The 16064-nt window shown below is 41.9% G+C and overlaps 1 protein-coding gene across 2 annotated transcripts in view; it reads left to right on the top strand.

The window, feature by feature from the left end:
• CNTRL (centriolin) overlaps window positions 1–16064 on the top strand; it is a 192376-nt gene that overhangs the window by 80797 nt on the left and 95515 nt on the right. For both annotated transcript variants that reach the window (XM_089685257.1, XM_089685258.1), the window contains one exon: window positions 8694–8847. In XM_089685257.1, the coding sequence (XP_089541383.1) occupies window positions 8694–8847 (154 nt within the window). The remainder of the gene's footprint in view (window positions 1–8693; window positions 8848–16064) is intronic.

Raw genomic sequence — 16064 nt, 5'->3', positions numbered from 1 at the left:
AGACAGAATAGCAACAAAAATTCAAAAGAAATGCATGTCTAACAAATTATGCACTGATTTGCATGTTCATGAGGGAAATAAGTATTTGATCCCCTATCATTCAGCAGGATTTCTGGCTACCAGGTGTCTTTCATACAGGTAACACGCTGAGATTAGAAGCAATCTCTTAAAGGCTGATCTCATTTGGTTACCTGTATAAAAGACACCTGTCCACAGGAGCAGTCAAACAATCAGATTCCAAACTCTCCACCATGGCAAAGACCAAAGAGCTGTCCAAGGATGTCAGGGACAAGATTGTAGACCTACACAAGGCTGGACTGGGCTACGAAACTATCTCCAAGCAGCTTGGTGAGAAGGTGACAACAGCTGGTGCAATCATTCCCAAATGGAAGAAACACAAAACGGCTGTCAGTCTCCCTAGGTCTGGTGCACCATGCAAGATCTCACCTCGTGGAGTGTCAATGATCATGAGAACAGTGAGGAATCATCCCAGAACTACACGTGAGGATCTTGTCAATGATCTCCAGGCAGCTGGGACCAGAGTTACCAAGAAAACAATTGGTAACACACTACGCCGAGAAGGATTGAAATCCTGCAGTGCCCGCAAGGTCCCTCTGCTCAAGAAAGCACATGTCCAGGCCCGTCTGAAGTTTGCCACTGAACATCTGAATGATGCAGAGGAGGACTGGTTGAAAGTGTTGTGGTCAGATGAGACCAAAATCGAGCTCTTTGGCATCAACTCAACTCGCCGTGTTTGGAGGAGGAGGAATGCTGCCTATGACCCCAAGAACACCATCTCAACTGTCAAACATGGTGGTGGAAACATTCTGATTTAGGGGTGTTTTTCTGCTAAGGGGACAGGACAACTGCACTGCTTCAAAGGGACGATGGACAGGGCAATGTACCGTCAAATCTTGGGTGAGAACCTACTTCCCTCAGCCAGGGCATTGAAAATGGGTCGTGGATGGGTGTTCCAGCATGACAATGACCCAAAACACATGGCCAAGGCAACAAAGGAGTGGCTCAAGAAGAAGCACATTAAGGTCCTAGCCAGTCTCCAGACCTTAATCCGATTGAAAATCTGTGGAGGGAGCTGAAAGTTTGAGTTGCCACACGTCAGCCACCAAACCTTAATGAATTGGAGAGGATCTGCCAAGAGGAGTGGGCCAAAATCCCTCCTGAGATGTGTGCAAACCTGGTGGCCAACTACAGGAAACGTCTGACCTCTGTGATTGCCAACAAGAGATTTGCCACCAAATACTAAGTCATGTTTTGTGAAGGGGATCAAATACTTCTTTCCCTCATGAACATGCAAATTAGTGCATAATTTGTTAGACATGCATTTCTTTAGAATTTTTTGTTGCTATTCTGTCTCTCAGTGTTACAATACACCTACCATTCGATTTTTAGACTGATCATTTCTTTGTTATATATATATATATATAATTTTTTTAAGTGCTCTCACCCTTCAAGACTTTAGACAAATTGTGATTTCATCAGTTCAAGCATGCCTGACTGCGAGTGACACGTTAAGTCGATAACCGAATCCATCTTGTGTGCAAATATCACCCATGGAAATCTATAAAATGGCAACAAACAATTCGGTAATACCAGAAAGACACAGTGAAGTAATAATAATGGTCGGTTCACGGCAGAACATGGTGCGAGAAAGATGTATTCTATGCGCCTTTCCCACACCACATTCAAAACTTCATGGTACTGCAAAACCATTCAATTTGATACTGCACGTTTTTCAAAAGTAGTGCTTGCACTAATTTCTTGCGCAATCCAGTTTAATTTCAGCCCAGTCAAATAAATGGGCTGAAAATCACACTGCTTAAAGCACAGGAATCACACAGTAATGTATACAGCGTTCCTGTGTGATTCTGGTGCCAACTGGCCCTCAAGAATATGGAGTATGGCCAGAAAGTAATTTTTAACATTTGTGTAACCGTGAATTTAGGTTTTAGGACAGTGCGCATGCTAAGTATTTGTTGAATTTAGTGAGTTATTTCTAGTGGGCTGGTCATTTAATTCATAGCTGCGTTTAATTAGTTGTGACTGCTAGCTCCATGCTAAAGCTAGGAACTAGTTTTATGCAGTTGTGTAAAGTAGAGAAAGTACAGCTCTGGATGGCTGGAATAATTGGGATTTGAAGTTCCACAACTTCTAGTATTGCACGGTTTACTCTGCAGTGTTTTGTCGTACATGTTTGCATAAGTATATGGTCTCCCTTTTAGCTTCGGTATAAAAATACAGAGATCTTTTTAACATCTTCTGTGTGTCATTAATAATTAACTAGCTCTTAGCAGAGAACAGCTGGCATGAAGAATTGATTTATTCTCTTGTTTCTGTTGACTGAGTCAGTATATGATGAACTGCACTTTTAATCTTTCCATTTTGCTTATGTTACCTTTTCCAATTTTTATCACAGCTTCTTTTACCTCAATGACTGCAAGTTTACAAATTTGTTTTCTTGTTTTTCTTGTGAACCTGACCTTCGTCTCTCCTCATTTTCTGTGCCTTTTATTGTACCACATTTCTCATTCTGTGATTCTAATATACCTTCTCCACTTCTATTGGTCCTAAATCCCCTTGTGTGGCTCATTTGTGTTCCATCTTTGTATCCCATAATTGTATTATATCTCAATTCTTCATCTATACTTTTATTGATCTTCAGATCCCCTGCTGTACACCAATCCTCATTCTTTAACTCTGTGATACTCCAATACCTCTCTGTGCCACTGTTGTCCCCAATGACCATTCTGTACCACTGTTGTACCCCAGCTACTCTTTATCTCTTTTGTACCTCAGTGCCCTTATAGAACTAACACCTTGCCCCTCACTTTCTTTGCTCCATAACTGTCAGTCTTTTAGGTCTGATGTATAGCAAAGAAATGTAATATTTGCCTGACAGAAGTCTTTCTTTTGATTTGTATCCTTCCTTGCTGCAGATTCCCACATAGTGGTATAGAGCTAAAACAGTCATTTCTTTCTTGAAGATTGAGGAAAGCAGGAAGACCTTCACCTTTTGTTTACACTACTGCTAGCAGTGGGATTGGACACTGGCAAACAAAAAAAACTGTATAATCCCTTCCACTATCTGCATGATTTTTCTATCTTTTCTTACTCTTCAGCATTTGTTTTTTTTCAATAAAGATAAAGACTCTTCTCTAGACTGTTTCTGGAGCTGGTCTATCCAATTGCAGCCCTCTGTTGCGGCTGTTCTCTTTTGGCTTTTAGATCTGCTAGACTGGGCATTGTGTGGATAGCCTGGAAGTGGCCTTATGGGAGAAATGGGACATGGCATAGGGTTGTAGGAGTGGTAAACATGGGTAGGCGACCCAGCTCACACTCTATGGCTTCTGCGTTGCTTGCAGCATGCCCACTGATGCAGCCAATGCCTTTGGCCTTGTATCCTGTGGCCCTCTGCTCCCTGAATTGTTTTAATCTTTGGAGTCTTCTATTGCTCTGTTATGTGTGACCAGTTCTTCTACCCTCTCCACTGAAGTTTTTACTATAATCATGCAAGACTTTACAGTTCAGATCTCCCAGTTATTTGCTGACTTTGGCGCAGAGACCACAAGTGTGCTCCCACACTTTCTCGCTCTTCAGATTCTGTATCTGATCTACCTGTGGCTTGACTGTGCTTAGATTCTGTCTGATTCTGAGTCTTTCCAGTCATTGCCTGATGTTCTTGCTGCTGAAGAGTTGGATTTTTCTGCCATTAATCCCAAATTTTAAAGAGGCTGTTTTGGCTGCAGTTAATGTGGTGCACACCATGTTGATACTACAGGATCAGCCTGTTGCTTCTATCAGTACCATTCCCAGTCTTGGGTCCTTTAGAGCCCGTAAGACTGCCAAGACAATCCTGATGCACCCACTGTTCAAGATTCTTTATTAATAATAATAACACCCTGACAAAATGTTTGGTCCCTGTGAGTAGAAGGCTAGCCCTTAGTCCGCTCCAAAAGCCCCTGCCCTGGTTTGATCTGTCACAGTCCCTTTTAAATGCTTATTGGCCTTGTACCCTTTTGACCTTGTTAAAAAGTAGTCTGTCCGCACTGTGGATCTGGCAGTGTCCCACCTTAACAGAGAGACCACTATACTTGAGGATGATGTACCTAACTTTATGGAACCAACCAACCCTCTAATGCTGCCTTCTTCCTGGCAAACTGTACTTTTCACTCCATCTTTGCTGTAACCTTGTTTTGCAAACCCTAGCCAATTGTTCAAAGTCCCTAAAAGAGCTTGACTCCCAGTCCACCCTCAAGGATTGGGCTCAAAGTAAACCTAATCTTTGGACAACCTTTCTCAGCATGAAGGTATACCCCCACTTTCCAGAATGGGGAGACATTTGTTAACTTTTACAGACACCTGGACTAATCACATCTGTGTTACCAGAGTGGAGGAGGTGGTCACTAAGGGCTACAAGCCGGAGCTTCGCTTTTTGCCCCTCTTCCTTTTTTCACCCCCACCCTTCTGATGTCACTGTACAGATAAGCAGACCTCTATTGGTCCCTTTCAGGTCTTCTGAATAAAAAGTATCAGGAGCTTCACTCTAACCTATTCACTGTTCAAAAAACCCAAATGGGACATCTGCCCCATCCTAAATGTACAAGGACTTCATTTGAGCTAAAACATATTCCATATTGGATCCATCATTGCTTGGCTTCACTAGGGATACTTTCTGGCTTTGGTAGACACAATAGATGCATACGTATGTGTCCCAATCTTCTGAGCGCATCATCTTTTCCTACACATTGCTGTGCGACCTCTACACTACCTAATGTGGGAGTCTGTCTTTCAGCTTCTCAAGTGTCCTACATAGTGCCCGCTCTAATCTAGCCCTACTTTGCTCTCATGGAATCAAGGGAACAGTCCACACAGGCTCTATTGAATAACATAGCTTTGATTGTCCAGACAATAAAGCAGTTTGGATAGATACTGAAACATCAGAAATCATCCTTGGAACCGATTCATTGTTTAGAGTTCTGGACACAGCGCAACCTTGGGTTTTTCTTCCACAGGAGAAACTTTAAACTCTGCGATCTTAAATTCAAGCTTTCCAGTTGAGGAGTTGTCTTGACTGCTTTCCTTTTACATGAGTTTTGGGTCTGTTGATGGCTTCCTTCTGGGTAGTCCCATTTGCTCTGTTTCACTCCAAGTCTCTACAGCGCAGCATTCAGTCATCAGTGGGACAGATCAATCTTGTCATCTTCCCATCTTTTTAAAAAATTTTCAACAAGGATACCAGCCTGTTGGACAGGGGAAAAGTCTTTGGCACATTGCAGGGATCTTGATTGTCAGATGAGTCAGGTCTCCCGATCAATATCCCAGAGATTTTGGCAGTTTGTCTTTTCAGCATCTAAGCATCTTGCTGGAAGGTCATCTTATCTGGATACAGTTGGATAATGCCATGGCAGTGGCATGCCATAACCAACTGTAAAGGAGGAAGCAGATGTTTACACTTAGCTTTGCATGTGAGGCTCAGGGTACATTCTCTACATAATGGCTGCGTGACAGGAGGTATGTACTGCTGCATATGCATGGGAATCACACCATTACATGTGGTGCCAGGTTTTAGTGGTCCAAGACCTGGTGCCAAGTTGAAGCTGGTGGGAACATGTCAATGCCAGCAAGGGACCTTGTGGACATCCAATTGTTGGAGCGGAGTTGAATATATCCTTAGTTCTGCTTTAGACGCCAGGAAATTTATTTCTGCAAGGTCTTTCATCGGGCATGAAAGGCATACTTTACTTGATGTAGGTCTTGAGGCTTTCACCCTATGAGCTCTGGTGATAGAATGGATCCAACACTAATAAAGGTCAGGTCTCTGACATTTTAATCTTGTTTCACAGGTCATTCGCCTTTTACTCCTTGATTAAGACTTTTGTACAGGGAGTCTCCCATGTAGCTTTCCTTGTTTGTTCCCCTGTGGCTCAGTAGGATCTGAATCTGGTTGTGTCTGCACATTGGAAATGGCCATATGGACCCATTACAGCCATTTTTTTTCTCTACGGTCACCCACTAGATGGTATTTCATGTAGCCATCCCCATCTGCAAGTTAAGTGTCCAAACTGGTGGGCTTATTCTGCAAGAAAGCTTTTCTGGTTCTGCATAGGCACAAAGTGGTATTGTGGCCAAGGACTTCATGCCTAAGGTAGATTTGCCTTCTACAATACAATAAAAGTGTTGCGCTTAGAATCATAAATCCAATAATAATACAAAAATTCCTTTCTTATTTATAAACCAAAATAATCCTGTGCACTTTTGTGAACACCTCTCCCTCTCACAATATCATATGATAAAGTCTTTCAGGATAAAAATATGTACAGTCCCAAAAAACAACAAAAATCTTCTTAATGTAAATCAATGTGCACTCTTGTTGTTCTCCTAAATTCCCAATGCTGTCACAAACTGTTTGTGCACCACTACACGTGCTGATATAGGTGGAGTCTCACCTTATTACACTTACCTACAAGTTATATTAGGTCAATGTACGCTTTTGTTAACCATTCCTCTCTGGGCAGATCTAACGCCAATCTCGGGTATCCTCCTTCTCTGTGTCAAACTGGACTCTTGGTATCCTTTACCAATGTAGCGCTGTATCTCTTTAAGTGCAGACTCAGATCCATAGAAAGCCACCATAGAGTAGTACATTTAAAACCATCATATACAGTATTTATTAAAAATGCATTCACAGTTAAAATTATCACTCGCAAAAACGGCAAAGACATAGCTCACATATCATAGTCAGCGCCCCCTCTCACCGCCGGCATACAGCTTCCGTGTCACCTGGCTCCTCCCCATGCATATCGTTACTAGGTTATGTGACTTTCTCAGGGGACACATATTTGGCACATTACACTAGTGGCCGTGCACAATCATTTGTTTATTGGGTTTTTGCCTTTTACCTCAACCAGGACATCGTTCTTCTGTTCCAGCTCCAGTTCACCAAAAGGAAATTCTGATTCCTTTTTTGTCATCCTGGATGGTCCCTATAAGGGTGCATTGACTTCTAATTCCACCATCCTTAAGTGACTCAGACAGGCCATCATCCAAGCTTACTAGACCTTTGCATGATTCTTTGGCTTTCTGACATCAAGTAACTATTTCTTACCATTGCAAGCATGCCACCTGGCAATCTGTTCTACTAGGTGAATGTTATCTGATGCCTGCTTTTGGCGTAAGGACCTTCATGCAGTTCTTTGAGCTGTAGGGCAGCCTCCACCCGCTTTCTGTTTTTTCTTGAGCCTGTTACTGTTTGCTGTTTTGCCCACTCCTCAGTTGGACTGCTTTTGAACGTCCTGAAGGCAAGACTTCCTGTGGCCCGGGCAAGAAAGAAAATTAGGATTTTTGTACTTGCTGTAAAGTGACAAAAAAAAATATTACTAGCAAAAATGTGCCTGTTGAATATGAAAGGATGCATCACTGCAGTGGTGGCAAGCACAGAAGTTCATATTGCTACAGCGGTGGCGAACACAGAGGCGGGGATTGGTGGAGTTAGGAGTAGAGAAATGTGGAATAGGAAGTGACAGCAGAGAGGATAGGGATAAGAGACAATGAAAGCAGGCAGGGAGAGAGGATTGGAGTCACAATGATGGGAGTGGGTGTTAATGTGCTGGTATGCTGAGAGGGCAGTGGTTGACATGATGATGTGATGGGCATAATGAGAAGGGTTTGCAAGGCACAGCGTTGATAGGGGTTAGAGGGGTCGGGTACTGGCTCAGTAGTGGTGAGGGGAGTGGATAACCTGCAGTGAACTCCACAGATACTAACAATTCACTAGAGAGTCTGTTGTCACTGTTAACATATTTTGCGGCTTATACATGTTACATAATCTATTACTGAAGGGTACCACAAATAAGTTATTAGTGCGGGGAGACTTTGTGTGCCAGGAGTTGATTGCTAGTTTGTGCATGGATTGCTTCAAGTTAGATCAGCAGCACTGCCACCAAATACTACTGTAGGTCTAGGTCCTTCTGCATGCACAGTAGAACCCTATAGATGTCTATGAGGCTAGGGGACAGATCAGTCCACATAGTCCACTCATCACATGTTCAGCAGTGCAGATAAGACTATTTAAGCCCTCTTTTCCACTATGGAATTCCATTTCATTGCATTACTGCATATTGTAGGGTCTGCCTGTGACTTGAGCTGAGCAAGGTCTCCCCACAGAAAAAAGGATCTCAACTGTCACACAAAGTTGAAATGAGAGTTTTTGATGGTTGAAAGAGCTTATTAGCCATATACAGCCTGATCTTAGCCAGACTGTTCAGGTAGTGCCTGAATTGGAGACATAGCTTGTAAGGAATCCACATGTTTTATGATTCTTTTAGTTGTAGCAATTAATATTTTTGCTTTCTAGTTCTGCACAGTGTTAGGAACAGAAGGAGCACTTTCTTGTCTGATGAAAAGGTAAAGGTATCATCAAAATGAAATAATGTAATGGCTAACTGGATCAATTTGTAGATTTTACAGAAGCGTTTCCAGGCAGTCTGTATGCTTCAAAGCTATGGTTGCATTTTATTTCTACTTTTTGACTTTCTAAAATATTACTGCTGTGTATTGTGGCAGTTTAAAAAAATAAATAAATAAAAAGATGGATTTCATTGGTTACTGTGGATAACAAATGGTTTTCATTGCAGGCTTAAAGCTCCTTACTAATACACAATATGTTTTCTATGCAGGCCCATTTGCGGGCCCAGAAGGCCAGTAAAGAGCAGCAGCTGGAGATGATGGACAGACAGTACAAGCAGCTGGAAGGACGCTTGGATGAGATGCTGTCCCGTATTGCCAGAGAAACTGAGGAGATAAAAGACTTGGAGCAACAGCTGACAGAAGGTCTTTATATTGGTGATATGAGAGGACAATGTTTCAAAAAAGTGTGACTGATATGAAATATAAATAAATTAATAAACACACACATACACTATATTGCCAAAAGTGTTGGGACACCCCTCCAAATCACTAGATTCAGGTGTTCCCATCACCTCCATGGCCACAGGTGTACAAGGCATGCAGACTGCTTCTACAAACCTTTGTGAAAGAAGGGGTCGCTCTCAGGAGCTCTGTGAAATTTCCTTGCTACTAAGTATTCCACGGTCAACTGTTAGTGGTATTATAACAAAGTGGAAGCTACTGGGAACAACAGCAACTCGGTCACGAAATGGTAGGCAGTGTAAAATGACAGAGTGGGGTCAGTGCATGCTGAAGCGCACAGTGCGGAGAAGTTGCCAAGTTTGCAGAGTCAATCGTTAAGGACCTCCAAACTTTGTGTGGTTTTCAGATAAGCACAACAACAGTGCGTAGAGAGCTTTATGGAATGGGTTTCCGTGGCCGAGCAGCTGCATCCAATCCTTACATCACCAAATGCAATGCAAAGTGTTGTATGCAGTGGTGTAAAGCACACCGCCACTGGACTCTAGAGCAGTGGAGTCGTGTTCTCTGGAGTGATGAATCATGCTTCTCTGTCTGGCAATACGAAGGACGTGTCTGGGTTTGGCGGTTGCCAGGAGAACGGTACTTGCTTGACTGCATTGTGCCAAGTGTAAAGTTTGGTGGAGGGGAGATTATGGTGTGGGGTTGTTTTTCACGGGTTGGGCTTAGCCCCTTTGTTCCGGTGAAGGGAACTCTTAAGGCTTCAGCATACCAAGACATTTTGGACAATTGCATGCTCCCAAATTTGTGGGAACAGTTTGGGGCTAGCCCCTTCCTGTTCCAACATGACTGCGCACCATTGCACAAAGCAAGGTCCATAAAGACATGGATGAGCGAGTTTGGGGAGGAGGAACTTGATTGGCCTGACCTCAACCTGATAAAACACCTTTGGAATGAATTGGAGCGGAGACTGTGAGCCAGACCTCCTCGTCCGACATCCTTGCCTGACCTCACAAATGCACTTCTAGAAGAATGATAAAACATACCCATAGATACACTCCTAAACCTTGTGTACAGCCTTCCCAGAAGAGTTAAAGCTGTTATACCTGCAAAGGGTGGGCCAACTCAATATTGAACCCTACGGACAAAGACTGGGATGCCATTAAAGTTCATGTGTGTGTAAAGGCAGGCGTTCCAATACTTTTGGCAATATAGTGTGTGCGTGTCTGTAAGTATGTATGTGTGTGTGTATATGTATGTGTATATATATCTATGTGTGTGTGTATATGTATGTGTATATATATCTATGTGTGTGTGTGTGTGTGTGTGTGTGTATATATACAGTCAGGTCCACAAATATTGGGACATCGACACAATTCTAAGATTTTTGGCTCTATACACCACCGCAATGGATTTGAAACAAACAAGATGTGCTTTAACTGCAGACTGTCAGCTTTAATTTGAGGGTGTTTACATCCAAATAAGGTGAACGGTGTAGGAATTACAACAGTTTGCATATGTGCCTCCCACTTGTTAAGGGACCAAAAGTAATGGGACAGAATAATAATCATAAATCAAACTTTCACTTTTTAATACTTGGTTGCAAATCCTTTGCAGTCAATTACAGCCTGAAGTCTGGAACGCATAGACATCACCAGACGCTGGGTTTTATCCCTGGTGATGCTCTGCCAGGCCTCTACTGCAACTGTCTTCAGTTCCTGCTTGTTCTTCGGGCATTTTTCCTTCTGTTTTGTCTTCAGCAAGTGAAATGCATGCTCAATTGGATTCAGGTCAGGTGATTGACTTGGCCATTGCATAACATTCCACTTCTTTCCCTTAAAAAACTCTTTGGTTGCTTTTGCAGTATGCTTTGGGTCATTGTCCATCTGCACTGTGAAGTGGCGTCCAATGAGTTCTGAAGCATTTGGCTGAATATGAGCAGATAATATTGCCCGAAACACTTCAGAATTCATCTTGCTGCTTTTGTCAGCAGTCACATCATAAATAAATACAAGAGAACCAGTTCCATTGGCAGCCATACATGCCCACACCATGACACTACCACCACCATGCTTCACTGATGAGGTGGTATGCTTAGGATCATGAGCAGTTCCTTTCCTTCTCCATACTCTTCTCTTCCCATCACTCTGGTACAAGTTGATCTTGGTCTCATCTGTCCATAGGATGTTGTTCCAGAACTGTGAAGGCTTTTTTAGATGTCATTTGGCAAACTCTAATCTGGCCTTCCTGTTTTTGAGGCTCACCAATGGTTTACATCTTGTGGTGAACCCTCTGTATTCACTCTGGTGAAGTCTTCTCTTGATTGTTGACTTTGACACACATACACCTACCTCCTGGAGTGTGTTCTTGATCTGGCCAACTGTTGTGAAGGGTGTTTTCTTCACCAGGGAAAGAATTCTTCGGTCATCCACCACAGTTGTTTTCCGTGGTCTTCCGGGTCTTTTGGTGTTGCTGAGCTCACCGGTGCGTTCCTTCTTTTTAAGAATGTTCCAAACAGTTGTTTTGGCCACTCCTAATGTTTTTGCTATCTCTATGATGGGTTTGTTTTTTCAGCCTAATGATGGCTTGCTTCACTGATGTTGTCAACTCTCAAGATGAGATCCAAAGAGCTGTCACTAACAGATTCCAAATGCAAATAGCACACTTGAAATGAACTCTGGACTTTTTATCTGCTCATTGTAATTGGGATAATGAGGGAATAACACACTGAGAAGCCAATTGTCCCATTACTTTTGGTCCCTTAACAAGTGGGAGGCACATATGCAAACTGTTCTAATTCCTACACTGTTCACCTGATATGGATGTAAATACGCTCAAATTAAAGCTGACAGTCTGCAGTTAAAGCACATCTTGTTCGTTTCATTTCAAATCCATTGTGGTGGTGTATAGAGCCAAAAATGTTAGAATTGTGTCGATGTCCCAATATTTATGGACCTGACTGTATATATATGTATGTATGTGTATGTGTGTATATATATATATATATATATATATATATATATATATATATATATATATATATATATATACACACACACACATACACCGGGTAAAATGAGTATTGAGAACGTCACCATTTTTCTCAGTAAATCTATTTCTGAAGGTGCTATTGGCATGAAATTTTCACCACATCTGTAACAACCAACACAGGGAAAAAGTATTGAACACACTAACTGAAATGTATTTAATACTTCGTACAAAATCCTTTGTTGGTAATGACAGCTTCAAGATGTCTCCTGTATGGAGAAACTAGTTGCATGCATTGCCCAGTTGTGATTTTGGTTCATTCTTCCGCACAAACAGTCTTCAAATCTTGATGGTTCCGTGAGCCTCTTGTATGAGCTCTGATATATAGTTCTTTCTATAGGTTTTCTATTGGATTTGCCAGCACCATATGCTGAAAAACAGCCCCACACCATAATGTTCCCACCTCCTAAATTTCACTGTTGGTATGGTGTTTTTGGGGTGATGTGCAGTGCCATTTGACCTCCACACATGGTGTGTATTATGGCATCCAAAGAGTTCAATTTTGGTCTCATCTGACCAGATTATATTCTCCCAGTATTTCACAGGCTTGTATAAATGTGCAGCAACATGCTTTTTCTTCAGCAATGGAGTCTTGTGTGGTGAGCGTGCATACAGGCCATGGAGGTTGAGTGCATTACTTACTGTTTTCTTTGAAACATTTGTACCTGCTAATTCCAGGTCTTTTTGAAGCTCTCTACAAGTGGTCCTTGGCTCTTGGACAACTCTTCTGATAATTCTTTTCACTCCTCTGTCAGAAATATTGCGAGGAGCACCTGGTCATGGCGGGTTTATGGTGAAATTATGTTCTTTCCAATTTCAGATTATGGTCCAGTAGTGCTCACTGGAACATTCCGAAGTTTAGAAATCCTTCTGTAACCAATGCCATTGGTATATATTGCAACAATAAGGTTGTAAAGGTCTTGAGAAAGCTGTTTGTTTTTACTCATCATGAGATGTTTCTTGTGTGACGCTGTGGTAATGAGGCACTTTTTATAGGCCATCAGTTGAGACTGAACCAGCTGATTTTAATTTGCACTGACAAGAGGCAGGATTGCTTTCTAATTACTGATATATTTCAGCTGATGTACTGGCTTTCCATGCCTTTTTGCACCTCCGTTTGTTCATGTGGTGAATACTTTGTCCCTGTGTCATTCCATTTTATTACACATAACTTAATTTCTGAACTTATTTGTTTTGGTTTCTTTGTATGTATGGATTGCATGGGTTGTTACCGACGTGGTGAAAATTTCATGTCAATAGCACCTTTTAGAAATATATTTACTGAGAAAACTGGTCATGTGTCCAATACTTATTTTACCGTGTGTGTGTGTGTTATATGTATGTATATATCTGCGTAAATTGTCGAAGCTATATAATTAGCTAGAATATACCCCTTCAATGTCTGTGTTAATTCTTGTTCATATTTGCTCAGCTAAGGGGTCCTATTGTTTTGAATCCATCCACATATGACTAAATGTTTACAAGGTCTCCATGGCTCCAAGTGTGTCCTTTTTTTTTTCTTTTTTTTCTTTTTTTTTTATAGAACGGTATTTATAACTAGAAAATCTACAATTTCTGGGGAAATTGTGTAAAGTGTTCTTGCCGCAACCTTTACCAAATGATTCATGAAATGTAAGCAGTGCACATAGCAAGCCTGACAGAGGGATAAATGCATTTCAGCTTGTATTTTGGATTTCACAGTTAGCCTCAATGACTCAGCTGCGTGTGAGTCATGTTTGGTTGCTGTAGCAACTCACTCACTTAGGAATGTCAGCATGTCTGTTCTAAGCAGTGTTTAAACTTGCCAACTTCACTGGCGATTGCCATCTTCAAACACTTGTAGTTTTAAAAGTATAAATGCTACAGCAAAGAGCATTATATTGTGATAATCACAAGAAGCAGGGCTAAATTTTGATGTATAGTATGTCTCTGAAAGATAAAAAATGAAGGCACAGTCGCAGTTTAAAAACGTCCTTTAACATTTCAGGTATCTAGAGTGGAGTTTCAATGAAAGTCAATGGGAGGGGTGAGGTGCAAACAAATGGTCATATTCTGAAAACTATCAGGAGTATGTCCTAGCCGTGAACATTTTTAGTGACAGCAGGGTTAGCTGAACGTTTTGATATAAGATATGTGTAGGTGGGCTTGAAAATGACAGTGATGGCAGTATACAAATCATGTTCTGGTTTTTCTGATTTTTCCTTTGCACACTCTAGCTGTGCTCTGCTGCTCAATGCATTCCTATGGGAAAATTTTGATACAAAAACCGCAATATTTCTTGAACGATTCGGCGAAACGTTCCACAAAGTAATAGCACCCCAATCGGGAACAATCCGCACGTTTTGATATATTACTTGTCTTTGTAGTGTAAAAACTGTGGGAGGAGTTAGGGTGGTAAATATGGCTATAATAAGAAACGGAATAAGAATATATTTGTGAGATAACAATAAGTGTTCCTTGCTATGCAAGAACACTTAATAATATTTGGATAGTTCAGTGGTGGGCAACCTTTTTTTTCAACTGAGCCAAATCTCGCCAAAACCACGATTGAAATTTATTTTGAGAGCCACATTTTTAAAACTGAAAATACATCCCCCCATATAGTAATTCATCCCCCCATATAGTAATTCATCCCCCATATAGTAATTCATCCCCCATAGTAATTAATCCCCCATAGTAATTCATCCCCCATAGTAATTCATCCCCCATATAGTAATTCATCCCCCATATAGTAATTCATCCCCCATATAGTAATTCATCCCCCCTATAGTAATTCATCCCCCCTATAGTAATTCATTCCCCATATTGTGTCAATTCACTTACCTTTGCTGCGTGCGTTCCTCTCGCCGTGTTCCCGCGCCGTTCCGGTCTTCAGGGCGGACTGTGAGAGGAGAGGAGTTCGTCACGCTGCCCCGCCTACATCCTGACAGCCAATGTTTGCCACGCTCCGTGGGCCGGATTAAAAGGTCCGCCGGGCCGTAGTTTGCCCATTGCTGGGCTAGCTGCAGAGTCCTGACTCCGCCCGAGAGGAGGGAGGGGAGCGGGCGCCCGGCACACAGAAGAGCCGCATTAAAGTGTGCAAAGAGCCGCATGTGGCTCGCGAGCCGCGGCTTGCCGACCACTTGGATAGTTCATTTACCAGTTCATATGTAAGCTGTGCTTGAAGTTCAGTTGTTGAAAAAACAAATTAATTACTTTTATGAGAGAGAGAACCTAACAACACTTGCTGCTGTGTCAGCAAAAGTTCCCATAATGGTTCAGAATATATATATATATATATATATATATATATATATATATAATCATTGGTGTTTAGCATATTCTCCTCTGTTATTAGCTGCATTAGGCTATAAATGTGTATAGGTAAGGTTGCTAAAGGCAACCAAAAGACATCCAACAGTAGGCTGTTTGTGAAATACACATCCAGTGGTGTCAGATGATAGGATTGACACAATGCTTCCAGGTTCAGCCAATGTATGCATATAATTGGAAAATAAACATGCACAATGACAGTGCACCTAGTGGAAGTGCGCCAAAAATTCCTTTACAGATCAGTTTCCTAGTGAAGTTCATTCTCATGAGATATTTGGTGCAAATGTTTGTTACGGCTCATTTGCATCACTGTTCTGTGGCATATCACATTACAGTCATTGTGAATGACATCCCAACAGACCTGTGCTACTGTGCGCTGCACTAGCAAAAGTGCTGTGGGTCTGATTTTTGGCCTGTTGCGGTGTATTGGAAAGCTCTTCAAATGAATGGGCTGCCTTAATGCAAGGTAATGTGCAGCATAACGTGCCTTGACACAATGCATGTCAATGTGTGTATTTTAAACGTGCTGCATTTGACCACTCTGGCATGAGGACCTATTCACACTACTGCACTACAGGAATGCATATTTATCCGTGTTGCTACTATGCATTGCCATTTATTCTGAATAGCAGTGCACTTGCTCTGCCGAATATGCCACATGCACAATTTTTGGTCCTTAATGGTGCAATAGGCAGCCCACGCAAAATAATAGACTGCCTTAAGACAGCACACATTAACACACCACTGGACTGAACTGGTGTGAATAGGCCCTCAGAGGGAAGGCACATGCGACTCATATTTGTACACTCCATCAGGTCTTT

Source organism: Staurois parvus, unplaced genomic scaffold, assembly GCF_062004578.1.
Source record: "Staurois parvus isolate SC_StPar_1 unplaced genomic scaffold, SC_StPar_1.0 ptg000365l, whole genome shotgun sequence".
In the NCBI taxonomy this organism is placed as follows: domain Eukaryota; kingdom Metazoa; phylum Chordata; class Amphibia; order Anura; family Ranidae; genus Staurois; species Staurois parvus.
This window is presented reverse-complemented; position numbering and strand designations above follow the sequence as displayed.